At 36.6% G+C, this 15,997-nt stretch overlaps 1 protein-coding gene across 1 annotated transcript in view; it reads right to left on the bottom strand.

The window, feature by feature from the left end:
* The window catches only part of LOC132559769 (neuroligin-4, X-linked-like), a 100,219-nt gene extending 92,028 nt beyond the window's left edge, over window positions 1-8,191 (bottom strand). Inside the window, exon 1 of the mRNA XM_060224396.1 lies at window positions 7,744-8,191. Coding sequence (XP_060080379.1) covers window positions 7,744-8,191 — 448 coding nt within the window. The remainder of the gene's footprint in view (window positions 1-7,743) is intronic.
* Window positions 8,192-15,997: the final 7,806 nt, after the last annotated feature.

Below are 15,997 nucleotides of genomic sequence, written 5' to 3'. Positions count from 1 at the left end.
CTTTGTGGTAGTGTAGGAAGATTGGCTGACCCCCTCAAGGCGCTATTTAATTTCTCTCATGTGAACTCAGTTTCTGATTTGTATGAATACACATGCCCATGTTACCGGACCATAGTCTCCTGGTGTGTTCCATGTAGCTTTGGACGTGACAGATTGTCTATGAGACGTACACCATTGAAATTATTTGTTGCACGAACTCGAATTTGGTCCCGACTCAAGAAAATTGATCATTCTTCATTCGATGTGTGTATAGCGGCGGCGACGGAATTGTCGGAGATAAAAACAGAGAAGTTAGCCAAGAATCGTTAACGTGAAAAAAGTATCGGAAAAAGAAACTCCATTTATTAAACAAAGTAAAAAATCGAACAAACATGTCCTGTGGACGGTAAATTTTACTCAGGCAGACTTTGGATGCAAATCTATACAGGTCACCGCGATAACCAGGGATATAAACGTCCTCTAAACAGCATTTCCATCGGGCTCCTGTCCCAGGAGTCCCGTGTTTAAACAAATAGAAGCAATACCCCTCGTTACTAGACTTACACCAGCAAACATCTTTGAATTTTAACGCTCCCAAATGTGTGTTTAGTGAAATAAGTTAGGATAGGCGCAATTTGTGACGCAATAGCCCAGAATGCAATGCGACAATTCATGTAATAACGCAAGATGAAAAAACGTCTTGGGGTTGACCGAAGGATCTTCAGTTGAGCCTGGTAAATAAATTGAATTATAGAATCGCATTTGTTTAGGGCTGTACATTGTCTGAAATGCCACCTTAAAATCCAATATCCTCTTCAATTCCTGATATATTTGTTATGTGAATTGATACAATTTAAATCTGATTTAGAGTAGACAATATGTTTCATCGAAACTATTGGAGGTTATCCAAGGTGATTATCTCTGAGAGAGAGAGAGAGAGAGAGAGAGAGAGAGAGAGAGAGAGAGAGAGAGAGAGAGAGAGAGAGAGAGAGAGAGAGAGAGAGAGAGAGAGAGAGAGAGAGAGAGAGAGAGAGAGAGAGAGAGAGAGAGAGAGAGAGAGAGAGAGAGAGAGAGAGAGAGAGAGATGGGGTCGGTATTTCAAATCAGACCTCTTTTGTAACAAAATCAAAGTTTATTGTTTACAAAGAGGCTGTTAAAACGATCGGGGATTTAGAAGACTAAGCTGTTTCTGCCTCGTCTACGACATCCATGATGTAAGTTACTAACGTTAATACGTTATTCAAACGGATTTATTATGCTTTGTTAGGAAATTGATCTTTTGTCTTTTTTTCTGTTTGTTCTTATTTGCTTTCTTATGTGTGATGCAAAAAACACCTAACCAGACAAACATTTTTTTGTATCATACAGTTGCCAGTCAAAAAAGTACAACAATCTGCGCTTCTGTTTGAACATCGGAATGAATTGAGCCTGACGACCATAAAGTTGATGGTACATATTTTGAAGGCCGCTGGTACAGCATAACATCAAATATATCCGATGGGCTTGTATCCCCAGTATGGCAATGAATCACTCACACACGAGAATCCAACAAATAAAAAAATATCCCCGAAGCACTAGCTTCGAACAAAGATTCTAACATCCCAGAAAAATCAATTTTGTTTTTTTATTGGTATGTATATGACAGTGAATAGATATGTCAAATTTACAAAGCAATTGATTATTGACCAGTAAAATCATATCACAAAGATCGTCAAATAACTTTATCAAATGATGTTAGTCACCGAAAGTGGCAATATGTTGTATTTCCGAGGGCGATTTGCTGGACAAGAGCAGTAAACCATATAATTGGCAATAATGTGCTGGATGATAAAAGGCAGCGCTTTAGCCAACGAAATAACTTTATAAACAAGCACAGTGTTATATCCAGCAGAGAAGCGTATACTATCTCACTTGTATAAACAAACTGACCACAGAAATTAAAACAACGATATTGTCGTCTTCACTTACTAAAGATAATACAACAATTTACAAGTAAGTCATACTTACAGTGTAAATCCTGAGATTTTTCACAGTTTTCCTTCGTTCTGTCGATTTTGTAAATGAAGATTCCGTTTCAGTATTGCATATAGGCTTTGAATGGCCTTGCGATTTTATCTTACAAGAACGGTCGTATTGTTCGTTTGTTTACGGGGTGTTGAACGAGCATGCAGTGACCTAAGAGTTACACCAAGAACCATACATTCATACAATCATTTGGGTTTACACCAGTTTCCTGCTGTGTCTTATACTTAGTAATATATAAGTGGTCAATATCTTTTTTTTATTATACACCTGTCGTCCTTGTTTTGAAAATAGATCTATGACATAACCAGTAATAGACGGCAACGCTGATACAATAAGCAAATACAGGCCAAGTCCTACAGATTCAATTTACCAGTGTAAAACGCCATTACGAAATTCCGTGTAAAATGCGGAAAAGCTTAAAGATTCGAAATGACAAATTTGTTCGGTGGATGGTAGCGCCAATAATTTTGTTAATGAGAAAGAAGGTTGCCGGACGAGTGATAGCAGTGACCGGAACCTTTGATGCCCTAGACGTCTAGGCTAGCATAATAAGCCGACAAACAACTCGGATAGAAATTCATAACAAATTCTATACCGGAGGTTCTAAAACATGACTGGTCTAGGTTTTGTGATTGGAAAACACGAAAACTGCCATTAAAGCACTTAATGAACAACTAAGCAAGCTGACCAGTATTACGTTAAACCTGATTTTGATTGGAAAACTGATTAAAAAACACTGGGAAAGAAATAGTATTCTTATTTGACGGTGTTTTGTGTCGATCAAAACATTCATATCTTTTCTTCCAGACTACATTTTTTTCTGCACCAAAGAGTTTTAAAAGAACGAAGAAACGGTATGATGCAATTTTATGTATCAAGTACATTGTGTTATTTGATTTTCAATATTTGGTGCGTTATTAACATGTGTCTGTGTGTGTCTTTATAGATATATGATGTTTCCCTTTCTTGCCATTATCACGCACATGCAGAAATCTCTGCTAACGTAGAAATTCTAACTCCGCTATCAGGGTGATTTTGGGGACAAAACAACTATGTAAGATAGAAATTTAGTGTCTGCTCTTTAGTCCCATTTTCATAGGCATTTTGATAATAATTTGATCATCAAAAATCTTCATGCTTGGATAGTTATGTTTGGTTGAATACACAAAGACCTGTTCATGTGCATGTTTAATCCCACGACTGAAAAGTGATAGCTCTACACCATTTTGTTCATTTCTTCCATTTAAAGCACACATGATTCCGTTTACCAAGCGAGTAGAAAATATACATATTGAAGAAGATCAGATTAATGTCAAAACGCTATAAAGATATTTTCTATCAAATGAATGAGTTTTCATATGATAAAACTCTCCTGAAACAACGACCGACATTATAGAACAATGAGGGTTCTGTTTCTCCAGAACTACAGATATGTGAGCTTCTATCAGAGATGATCCACCTGTTGGAATGTTGTTAGGGATTTGATATACGCTTTCCTGACCAACTCTCTCAAAACGTTCTACAGGAATGTAATCATACGTTGTCATTTTAAATCTCGTACTTTCACGTTTGAATCACATAAATTAACATTTCTTTTTCTAATTTCTCTTTGATTATGTCTACATTTTGAAAGAAGATTGTAACTGAGTCATAATGAGGATTACACACAATGAAAAAAATCCGAGTACAGACATAGCGATGGCTGTACACGATGCATTCCGAATGACGAATGCCGAGTCATTACTTCTCGAGTTTGGGTGTTAATGTTCTAGAACAGGTGAGACAGAAAATGTAAACGCAGGAGTAGAAATAGTGTTAATAGCTATTAACCTCTGCCTCGGTGTTATTTATTATCAACAAATGCATTCTTACAAAATAACATCAAGAGAAAAATGTGATATGTGGGACGTAGTTTAAACATGATTCGCTCAAAAGAAGTAATGACTGTGCAAAAGCACATATTCCCAAGGTCAAATGTCATTTCGGCTTGTGTGGCAAAGTGTGTTTGATATCAAGGAAACCTGTAAATCATGTTTTTGGAAATTTCACTCGTATAAGACAGTTCATTTGGCCTCATTTCGTGTTTTATTCCATTATGTACCTCACGAATTTGTAGAGAGAGAGAGAGAGAGAGAGAGAGAGAGAGAGAGAGAGAGAGAGAGAGAGAGAGAGAGAGAGAGAGAGAGAGAGAGAGGGGGGGGGTGGGGGGTGGGGGGGTGGGGGGAGGGGTTTGTGAGCGAGAGATTGAGAGAGAGTCAGACAGAGAGAGACAGAGACAGAGAGAGAAGAAAGACAGAGAGGGAGGCAGAGAGAGAGAGAGAGAAAGAAAAACAGACATAGACAGACAGACATAGAGACAGCCGGACGGACAGACAGACAGACAGAGTAGCGAGTTGTTGTTTAGCCGGTAGTGCATTATGCTGACAATATGATTTTGTCTGCAGTAATAGGTATAGTGGTCAGATACTTGCATTTATAAACAAATTATTGACGGTCAAGATAAGATCTAATCCTCACGTGCCAGTTTCCGGGTCGATGACTGTTATAGATTTGACCATTGCTTATCCTATTAACTAATGGAAATGAGACACGAAAGGTTTTTATCTCCTGAATAAACACTGTGTCTTTATTGCTTCATGCATGAAATAGGTAATGCAAACAAAAGAGTATTTACGCCATTATATAAGTGACACGAAAATATGAAAAACGTTTTTGTACCTTAATACAGATACACAAGTGCGTGAAAATGAAAACAGAGACTAAGATTTATGGTAGATGGGAATGTAAGATTCCACAGTTATAGATCGTATTTACAGTAATGCCATCTGCCAGTCTAAATGGTTTTACTGGTGACAACGTAAAACATGCATATTACGTTGAAGGACATATGCATATGTAGATTACGATCTGTTTGCATGATATACCTATTGTTCTCTTAGCATATGTGTATGTCTCTGTGTCAAACGATACATTATTTATTGTATATATAAGGGAAAACATTAACATATACATTGAATATCGTTAACATAACAATACTGTAGACACAAAATTACACTGACACCGACAAGCTTAGAAATTACGGAATATCCCTTATATCTCATTCTAACATTTAAACTCAAATGATTTGTTTGTATTCATAGAATTTTAGAAGATTTTCTATTTGATATGCAGTTTATTGAAACGAGTTTGTAATCTTAGCGAGTCTGCTCTAATAATCACATACGCTGTATATCAAATAAAAAAAAAATCGATAATTGAGACAAATATATGAGAAACAAAGATATTTCTTGCGTACAGAATTATTTTTACCCGTTAGAATGTAACCAAAACAAAAAACGATTTCAGCGAGAAGGCGACCGATGGAGTACTTATAACACTGCCTAGTTATATGCAAACTTCTACCTTGTAATAACTATACTTTACAAACGAACGTCATTATTGGAATTTCCTGTATTCTTTAACGGCAAATAATGGTAAGGATTAACCAATTATCCTTCGAGTTAAACGACGACAGCGAGATGTGGAGAAATCACGGCAGATCGATAGCGTCCTGGTGTTGTCGGCACATGATCGCAGTGATCAGCGCAATAATTACAATACCATTAGTAAGAAACAACCGCACATTTGTGAATATTTATTGGTTCCACAAAAATAAGTCATGCCTTTCCTTTATATCCGGGACTAAACTAATCAAATAAACGTTTGATAATTGAGCAATTTGAATTTCTACTCACAATTCATTCGCATAAATTTTACTTAGTGTTTTGTCCAATACAACTTTAAATTTATTGTTGGTTTGGCAAATCAGAACAAATAGCGGAGCGTGTTTTCTTATCTACAATATATCTGTCTTTATTTTATGAAGTATTTCAATAATGCGAGGAGATCGTTTAAATGACAGCATTTCAAAGCGCTGTTAAAGTACGCAATGCTTTTATTAAATATATACTTAAAAATATTTTCTTGAAAAGATTAGAATCAAAACTGAATGCTTTCACAGAGACCGAAATGCTATCGGGAACAGTCCCTACTGATACCGACGCTTTTCAGAAATAGCAGACTATTTTGCTCTGTCACATTTCAAATGACGTCTTTGCTTATATGACGTCATACGAACTGCCTACTACTCTGTCGCAATATGCATTCAGTGAGGTAAAATTCACTTCAGAAGACTTCATAGAAATTATATAAGTTATTCGCGTCAAAAATTTCAGATTAAGTGTAACAAATTTGAAGATATTCTTTGCGATCGCAGATTAATTATGATGAAATGTCTGAAAGTGACGTAAACAAATAAACGATAGTCAAGTTTCTCAATGTCAGTACGAGTCGTCAGCCATGCTTGATTTGAAATCCTCCATTATTGGACATTTTGAATCTGGTCTCTGGAGAAATAAACATGTGATAATACCCCGACCTTGTATTTCATGTTATCTGTTATGGAGTCCTGCTGGGAATACATTTCAGCTAAAATTTGTGAACTAATCTAATTTCATGTTTCTAAAATTCTTAATTCTTAGACGATATTGATGTAACCAGGTCTAAAGAATGCTACATATCCTAGCATGTAAATAGCTGTCTTTCAGCCTGTTATAGAAACCCACGGGATAGTAGGAGTCGATTAAGGGCGATATGCAGTTCCCGTTCGCCGCTAGTGTTGAGAAATTGTAGAAGGAGAATATGTTCAAGCCTGTTATTAGTGAGCATCGTGGAAGATAACACAGAAGCCCAATATGTGTGAGAGCTGAGGAGAACTACAAAGACAACCCTACAGAATCTGGCATGGAACACAGTCAATTCTAGTAAAACCACAGTTTTAGGTCCAATCTTTGCTCCAACCTTTCAGGAATAATCTCACTTTGTTTCAAAATGAGTTCTGTTTGCAGCGACGCGGAACACTACAGAATGTTCAGTAGACAAATCGGAATACTGGTTATGATTTAAACACTTTTCCAGCCAGATCACGCTTACCTGATATAGTAAATATCTGTTTTAAAACATATTTTGGAATTTATTATATTCAGTATAATTTTTTACCCGATATTAGATATTCAGTACCACACAGAATCATTATGTTTGCGCGTAAATATTCCATTCTATTAAGAATTCATTACAGAATATGAGCTATAAAACGCTGTTACGTGGTTTATGTGAGAAATAACATCAGCTGTATATATCTCGGGTTCCGATTTAAATATCTGTGATATGAACAGATGGTTTATATAGATATTTAACCACTTTTCAACACGACTTCATGCACTATGACAACACCATCGCACCTGGAATCAGTTTTATGGAGTAAACCTTCGCGAAATGTATTGATTTTTGTGTAATAAATAAGCGTCACGCTGGTTCTATATTGGATTAATTAGAATCCCATTTCAGGTGAATTGTACTAATCACACGTAAAGTAATGCCAATCCTATTGACTAATTACAGAAATTGCAATAAACAACCTGCACATCTGTTATTTCCAACGCTATGAAATATTCATTTTGTAGAAAAATTAGCATACAATGCAGGAATATATATCTAAGTCTATAATAATATTGTTTAAGCCTTTTTAAAAATCGCGTCAGTTTTCAAATAGACATAGCACGGATGTTTGTTGTTGTTTTTGAAAAATGAATAACATATAGTATCTTGACGTCGCCTTACTGATGACAGGTCAGCGAATCACTGTGTATCTAGTATATGTTACGAGTGATTTTGATTTTAAAAAACATCAGTAATACTTACTTTGAGACTTGTCTTTCGTCGGTACATAGATATTGAGGTGTAAACATTCCTCTGTCGTAGTATTTATAAATTGTGACACACGATGTATATGCTCAATAGTGCCATTTGGTAAAAACTTCCTTAGCTCCTTCCGATTAAACTTTTTTTGGGGACAAGGTTCCGAGTAATTGTCTGCGTATCTCACATTTCTCCATGTATCCACTGGACCCTTAGGGGCCATAAAACGCAAAATATCAGACCTTAGAAAACCAAACTGCAAGCCTAGATATGCCTCGACATTTTTTAAGCTCGCGCCCGGAGGCTTGACAGGTAGCTCTACCAGAACCCCTCTAACGTGCCCATACCTGGTCGGTATAGTACTCTGTCCTCTTTGCTTTATAATCACGTGCGGATAAATCCTTTGAATGGAGCAGAAGAGTAAATAGTACAATATCACACGAATTCCCATGTCTGGTGTAGTAAACTTCCAAATTCAACAGAAACGAGACGATTCAAGACGAACCAGGGAAAAGGAAAAGGTCCCCTTTCATAGCGACCTAGCATTGTTTCAGAAACTTCAATACGGTTTAACTGTGTAGCAGCACATAGCCGAGTTGTCAAAGATCGGTCGGCAGCTCCATAGCGGCGTGTGTGGAGCTCGCGATCTATCAATACTGACTGTTACAGAGTTAGGTACGGTCTCCAATCTATGGCTCGTGTGAAATGCATAGAAGTTCATTCTTGATTCATAGTAAGCGTGACCATCGTATAGTCGGCATAATTCAAAACTATGACGTATCTTAGTGTCTAATTTCATACAGCAACCCATTACAGCAAAACAGTGTCAAACCTAACTCTCGTTTAATTCTCCGCAAGGCGCGGAATAAACGAGTTTGCGCATGCGCCCTAAGTATAAGGGTTTAGTATGGTAACTTAGTAAAAGTAAAATATATGAATTGACAGAAAGAAAGGCTGATGACTAAATCAATACATGGCACAGTCTGATATAGACAATCATATCGGGTATGAATATTTTACGTACACTGGTCACGTGAATGTATACAAAAATCTCTTTATGTGCAAAGCGCCATATATACACTCGGCATATGTTGAGCTTCATAAACCCTGTCTTCAGGGAGATTTTTTCTCCTGTAATGCATAATAGCTTAAATATGAAAAGGAGAAAACAGCCATGGTTTATGTAAATGTTGTCAGTGACAAGAAGTCCGAGGTTGTACGAATGGACTTGACCTTTCTCCTCGCATGTCTCTCTAGATTATACGGATCAATACCTTACAAACAATACACTATCATTCTAATTGTCGACAGTAAAGGCATCGCGCGACAAGCTGTGTCAGATTGTATGTGATGTCTGCAAGGACCTCCCCAGCATATCTGCTATAAACTGCAAGATACAGTGTAAACTGGCGAAAAAAACACTGAAACACGACATGTTTCCTTTAAACACTACAAATGGACCTGGTGTTGTTTAGACACGAGCCATTTAGATATATATATATACATATATATAAAATCCTACAGACGTACAGAATTTCAAACTCTTCGCACGCACACTTCGGATCTATATCTCAGAGAGTAACAGTCACACCAACACACGCGAACCCGCTGTGCACGTGGTCGAGCGTGGCCTACGCCATGCACGTGTAAACACCACAGATGTATCAGTGTCTGTTATTGTAGGAATTTATATGAATTAGCATGTATCCACGGGAATAACAAAAACCGCACGCTCACGGGAATAACAAAAACCGCACGCTCTGATACAGAGATAAGCTCATTTGTAGAAATAGTACAGAAATTAATGACATTTCAATGTGGAGGCAAGGATATAAATTATTTGTAAACATCCATATTTGTTTTCTGCGGGACTGATCTGTATTTATTTTATGCGGGATTGATGCTAAATGATAAGGAGTAAATATATGTATCTGTAAGCAGTGGGCCGTAGCTAGCTACAGATGATGCAAGTTCAGTATGATTAGCAATGACAGTCTTGAACGATGCCTAGAGTGTCTAGTTATTTGTACAAATCGATTTTAAGTCGGCACGAATTTCAAAGACATGGTAAACATTGAGCCGATTTCCTCTTAAGACATTTTCAGAAATGATTTTCCGCAAAAAAAATAAACTGATTTAAGCGCGGCAAAACTTGTTGATAACAGCCTCAATGTGATGTATGATTTGAAAATCCCATATACACGATTTGAATACCATGATGGGTGATCTGATTGGAGCTAAGGATACTCGGCAGAGTGTATCTGCTGTATAATGCAATTTGATTAATCAATGTTTTCCAATAATTAGCTTCATTTTTACAACCGCATCGGGAAAGTATTTTCGTTCAGCATTGGGTCATACATCAACGAATATCCGTTTGTAATGCCGGCGTCACTTTCAAGAGGTTAGTAAGGAATCGGTTGAGAGGCGAGGCTGAGATGAGTATGATTTTAGAAGGGGAGGGACTAGATGACAAGAATGGTAGCGGTGTGATGGGTGTGTATATGTAGTAGACTCTCGAGGGTTTTCCCAGACCACCACGGTCTTTGCATTGTCATGTTTGATTATGGAACTATCGATTTATGAAGATTCCTCCGCTGAATCCTGTAATTCCGCACAAAACTATCGTTTATTACTATTGTAATACATCAATATAACGGACATACATACATATTGTACTTGTCGTCTGGAACCGTATCTTTAAAGGGAGGCAACCATGTCATACGCAGACACCAAATTTACAGAGACACGGCTGCTTTTAACTGTCACTTTTCAACTGGAAAAATACCACACACACTGTTTCTTGATATAAATATTTCTCACAATAATTAAAGGAAATAGAATCCTTTTAATTTCTGATGTTTTTTTTAACTTTTAACTGGTCACATATTTTTCTGGTGATGTATATTTCAGTTTTGTTCTTTTTTAATGTAGAAAAAAAAAATAATGTCAAAATATCCTCACGATATTACGCTCGCATGCGTTGAAATATTCGCGAAAATATGATGAAAGCAAAATAACCGACAATTTTAACTCCGCAATAATTCAAGTTTATTACGTTACAGCTTAAACTAACAGATTCTGTGAGTCAAACGTCAGTATGACGTCATTTGTTGATATATGTGTTCGTGCTGTATCGTGAATTCGTCGTCCCATTAGCGCAATCATTTAGCTCTACAGCATACTGAGAATGTAGATATTTACATACTTTATCGTGTTTTGTCACCAGGTTGAAACTGGTTATCTTTGTTTGCCGGAATACGGTTTGTAGACAAACGTGTATCACTATAATCATTGTATTATTATCATCGATACCGTCGCCATTTCCCGTGATATGTCATACAACCATATTCCTTTTTGCGCGATGATATATGCTGTTGATATTGCTTTTATCGTTTTGATCGAACCTTTCAGTAAATTGCTGGTTTAAATTGTAAACATTTCAGATTAAAAATGTTACATTTTCTTTCTTTCGCGTAAAATCTATTTTGGAGAATCTTGATTATCTGAAATAGAAAAATTGGATTCATATCATGCAAAGCCTGACCGTTTTGGCGGCGCTTAACTGCATTACCAAAGTACATAATGGCCCCTATTTTGAAATGATATTTTAAAACAATTATTCACATTGTAATTCAATTCGGACTTGTTGATATAAAATCCATAAAAAATAAACGTCTTTTACTTCAGGATACAAACATACCAAAAATATATATCTCTGTCTCGCGTGAGAAGTCGTTGTTTAGGAGTTGTACGCGGAAATGATAATATTTGAACCGATTATTTTTGAGTCTAAGTATGTATGGACACTACTAAAGAAAACCTAAGATCTTAGTCTATATTTCCACATATAAAAAGACCCCTTTCTTTACTGAATGTATGAGCTGTTCATGAACTCAAGGCCTGACAGCCCATTTGTTTCTTTCTCAGAAGGTCGTGCCCAAGGAATATCGAATATTCATAAAGTTATCGGCCTTCGTTTAAGGTCTGTTAATAAGAATTTCTACGAACATAAAAAGAGGATTTATGTGTCTTTAGTAGCGTGCAAAGTAATGAATATGTCAGTTAAGGTCGGAAATCATTGGCTTTTGAAATTCGATACTTGGCTTGCCGGAAGTAAAATTGGTACAGGTTACAGTTCCAGCAGTCAGAATTCTGTACTTTAACAATCCTTTGTATGTCGATGTTCTTTGCATCTGTACCAGACATGTCGCTGTGCGTGTACTTAATATGATGAAGTTTTAATATTCATAACAGATAAAAGACAAATTCATATGTACACCATGAAAGCCAAAGTATATATGTAACGTTTATATGTATCACGCCAGGGTTCAATTCACAGCATGTCCCAGACATTCGAAGCCAATCAACAGAAACCACTGCTTGTATCGCAGTCTGTCCCTAACAATGCATACGAGAAAGTCACGCAAAAAGCAATGTTATGGCTCCATTGATGCCATTTTATTTGATGTGCACATGTGTTTTTTTAAATCGAGTTCATATGAACAAGCATTGATACATTGAAATCCTATCCCAGTCTTGGAAGTTTCGTATCTGCACGGTACCGTGCGGTAACCAGGACAATCTGAACAGACGTGTAGTACATAGAAAGCATGTGCTATCGTCCGTCCTATTATATAATAACGATCCGTATGTTATTTTTTGAAATGAATTGAAAAGACAATGAATACTCTATTTTTATGTATATCAAAGGGCTCTTTTGTCATAAAGATAAACAAATCTAGAAACCACAACTTTAATAATCTAAATAAACTTCTGCTCGGATTTCTGACTCATATCAGCGTGATAGCTTTGGACAGTAATTCGTGACGAAATCAGGATCTCATTGATTCTGCGTCACATATGGACGCCAGTGTTCCATTGCACGTGCGTTTTCTAGATAAGCGTAACGAACATGTTTCTATAGCTATGCCCTATTCCGGTTAAATTTTGTAATTGTTTGTGTTCAGATTAACGTTAATACGTATATGTTTGTTTTTCCGGAATAACGAAACTAAATCATGCTCTTCAGAGTATTTTGAAATTGTCCTGTATTTCTTGGCTATCGCAATGTTCACAGTAAAACAGGACGGATTAATATGCCTATGGTAATGTTTATGGAATAACAATGACCGATTTTGTTGTGTATGTCAAATCTTCTGGATATTGGTTTCGAAATTCGCAATATTCCACAAAACATTTGAGCTAGAATCTCAGCGTACGGTAATGTCATTCGGATTAAAGGGTCAACATCATTCTACCAAAATACATGGATGTTATTCAACTCCGAAAGACATCACTTAATCATTCCAATATACATTTACCTCGTGTGGTATAACAAGTTATCATGTTACGATTGATGGCCGGATAAACATGGACTGTAAGTTTGTTTTACACCCTCACGGAAATTACTACGCACAATAGATAGTCCATAATTATTTTGAAAACAGTTTGATTTTTGCTTGGATTTATGTCCCCTTTTTTTGCAACATTTTTGTTTTTCTTTTTGTACATAAAAACATTTTATTTTTAGTCATAATTTGTTATGGGCTGCAATACTTGCATGTGTTTCCGAATGGTCAGTTTTGTATATTATTTAGCGTTATTTAACTAAAGGCCATATCAATACGCACCAACTGCTGTCTTATTAGCTGTGTTTGCTTTTTATTTATTTATTTATTTATTTATTATTTTTGAGAAATAGCTAACACGAGTAAAAGAAGAAACATATACAACAACCTCTCATTGTGTAAGCTCTGTGTATTCTAGTTGTATTTACGGATATTAAACAGATTTGTTATCAGTATAACGAATGTTATTTAAAGCGCCTCTGCTTGCCTTTTAAGTCTTTGTGAAGTTTGTATTGCTAAGTAAAGTCTCAGATCGATGGCGCCAGGAACAGAAAACATCACGAATTGGCGAGCAATAATAAACCCGTTTGGTTATTTCAGTTTACGAGCATCTGTTAAATTCAAGAATTTAATGTTTCAAACAGTTTTAAGACTCTCATTGTAAAACCTCATTTTTCTCCATGTGAAGACGAATTACCTTAAACGACAAGGTCTTATGATTCTGAAATAAAGAGCCTTCCTCGCAATGATTCGGTGCATTAAAGTACTAATTTTATGTAAGAATCATGATGATTTACGGGATGAACGACAAAAGAACCATTACTGAAAGGTACAGGAGTGAAAAAATACAGCCATTTCGTTAGAAGATGTGACTTGGTGGTGAAACAACATCGACATTTTATTTATGCTTTGAGAAGGAAAGGAAATCTAACACAAGTCTTAGAGGAAGAATGATGACATTCAAATGTAGGATGTTATGTAACTTTTATAGTGTGCAGAATTGATGTTATTCGTATATTAATAATTACAGCCGGAGGAAAGTTCTTGTCTGTTTTGAAAAAAAAACTAAGTTAACAGTACACTCGTACGGAAAGAATTGCTTCCCCCAAAAAGGTGATGACAGCGCCACCTTGCGCCCGATATATACATATGGCTTATTGCCTTTCTGCAGTAAACTAAAAAAAAACACAGACAGAAAAGAATTACCAATTCATATGTTTCAAGACTTCTACATAAGAGAGATTGTTTTCTTTAGACATTCGCGCAGTTTTTCCACAACTAACAGCTTATATTTGGCGACAAATCCAAAAGAACGAACAGGTGTTTTCACTGCCCTGTACTTTACTGTTTTTCGGGATCATGCAGTAAGTGGTAATGAGAGCACACCTCAGCTCATCCTAAAAACCACTTTTTCAGTTTATTGAGCGATTCGACGGAGCTAACAGGTTCTTTGTAACTCGAGTTGATAGTCGTCTGCTCCAAGCCTCACCCAATGTCAGATTGTTTCCCGCGCTAACGAACCGTAAGTCTCAGTCTCATTGACAGGTAATGGGTCGACAATGTGATGAACGCAGTTTCTTGGAAATGAGCGTCTTACTGCATGCACTTAACACAGTGAGAGGAGTAATGGGTGTATCGACCGGGATCAGCCGGCTAACGGTCAAGGCGTGTATCGCGATCTGCTAGTGCCGCCAACCTCTAGTCAAAAGCTCAGCGTCACAAACACGTCTAATAACAGTCGCCAGTTATCCCCCTTGCGTTTAGATACATGTTTATTTGTAAAGTCACATGTACCGAGATTCTAGATATAGTGTATCCCCTATTGATCAGAAAGGGTTTGCACCAATGTTTACAAATCCTAGAGCGATTTAGTTGGCGTGAAGTTGCAGATCCGAAAGTACAAACCAACTTGTTCCTTTGAAAACGACGTCATTGAAACCACATATTTTAGAATTCATATAATTTCGTCGGGTACAAATTTCGTGGCTTTAGAGAAATGAGAATTTTCGCGTGCTGTTGATTTCTTGGATAAACCTTACTCATGAAATCAATCAGTTTATTGATTCATACCAATGTCTACCTTGTTTATCATTCAGCTTAAATAAGACTTTCCTATGAGTCACGTCATGAAGTGACAAAGATACCCATTATCACGATTTTTGTGCGGAAATCGTCAGTTGACGGTCAAACTCGTAAAACAGGATTTCAAAATATTCAGAATGAAAATTATGGTGCAGTTGTACGTTCGTCATAGTAATCTCGTTGAGAAATATTTCTTTGTGTTTTATGAAGCTCGACGTTTATGATGCTCGTTATTTTGCTTGTTGAATCCGTTGTTGTAAACCTTGTTCTCATTTGTGACATCACCTACTTGGATTAACCAAGGTTTACATGGCGGATGGCTGGTATAGTCGACTAAGCGGAAGACACTCATTCTTCCAGAATGCCTGATCTTGTTCTCGATGTACTTTTCCAAGAGTATCCGCGCAAATCTTTATTTTGATAGTATTTTGCCTTGTTTTATTTAATTTTAGCTTGGATTATGATTTCGTTGGCATGCTGGTATTTTATGGTTGTTTTCTTCGTCATGTGGGGTTTTTCATATTGATATGTTTTACACAGACATTCACTTAACTCATTCAGAAACGCTCCATGAAACACAACAACTATTCAAATATCTTAATAAAATTATACAAACATATTTGAATGCAAAACTTTCCTTCTTCGCTCTTGTTTTTGGATTTTACGTTAAACAACAAGACACTGGGACTCAGAAAACACATTTGTATGCATAGGACACGGCGATGTTGTAAAACACGTTTATAAATGGCCATTATCCTTGTCCAAATGAATGCGTCTAGCGCACTGAGTAGGTCGTTAGCGTAAAGGAGAAAAATAAATACGAA

This window comes from Ylistrum balloti, unplaced genomic scaffold (assembly GCF_031769215.1).
Source record: "Ylistrum balloti isolate Yb309-2 unplaced genomic scaffold, AGI_CSIRO_Ybal_v1 Utg370964, whole genome shotgun sequence".
Lineage (NCBI taxonomy): Eukaryota > Metazoa > Mollusca > Bivalvia > Pectinida > Pectinidae > Ylistrum > Ylistrum balloti.
This window is presented reverse-complemented; position numbering and strand designations above follow the sequence as displayed.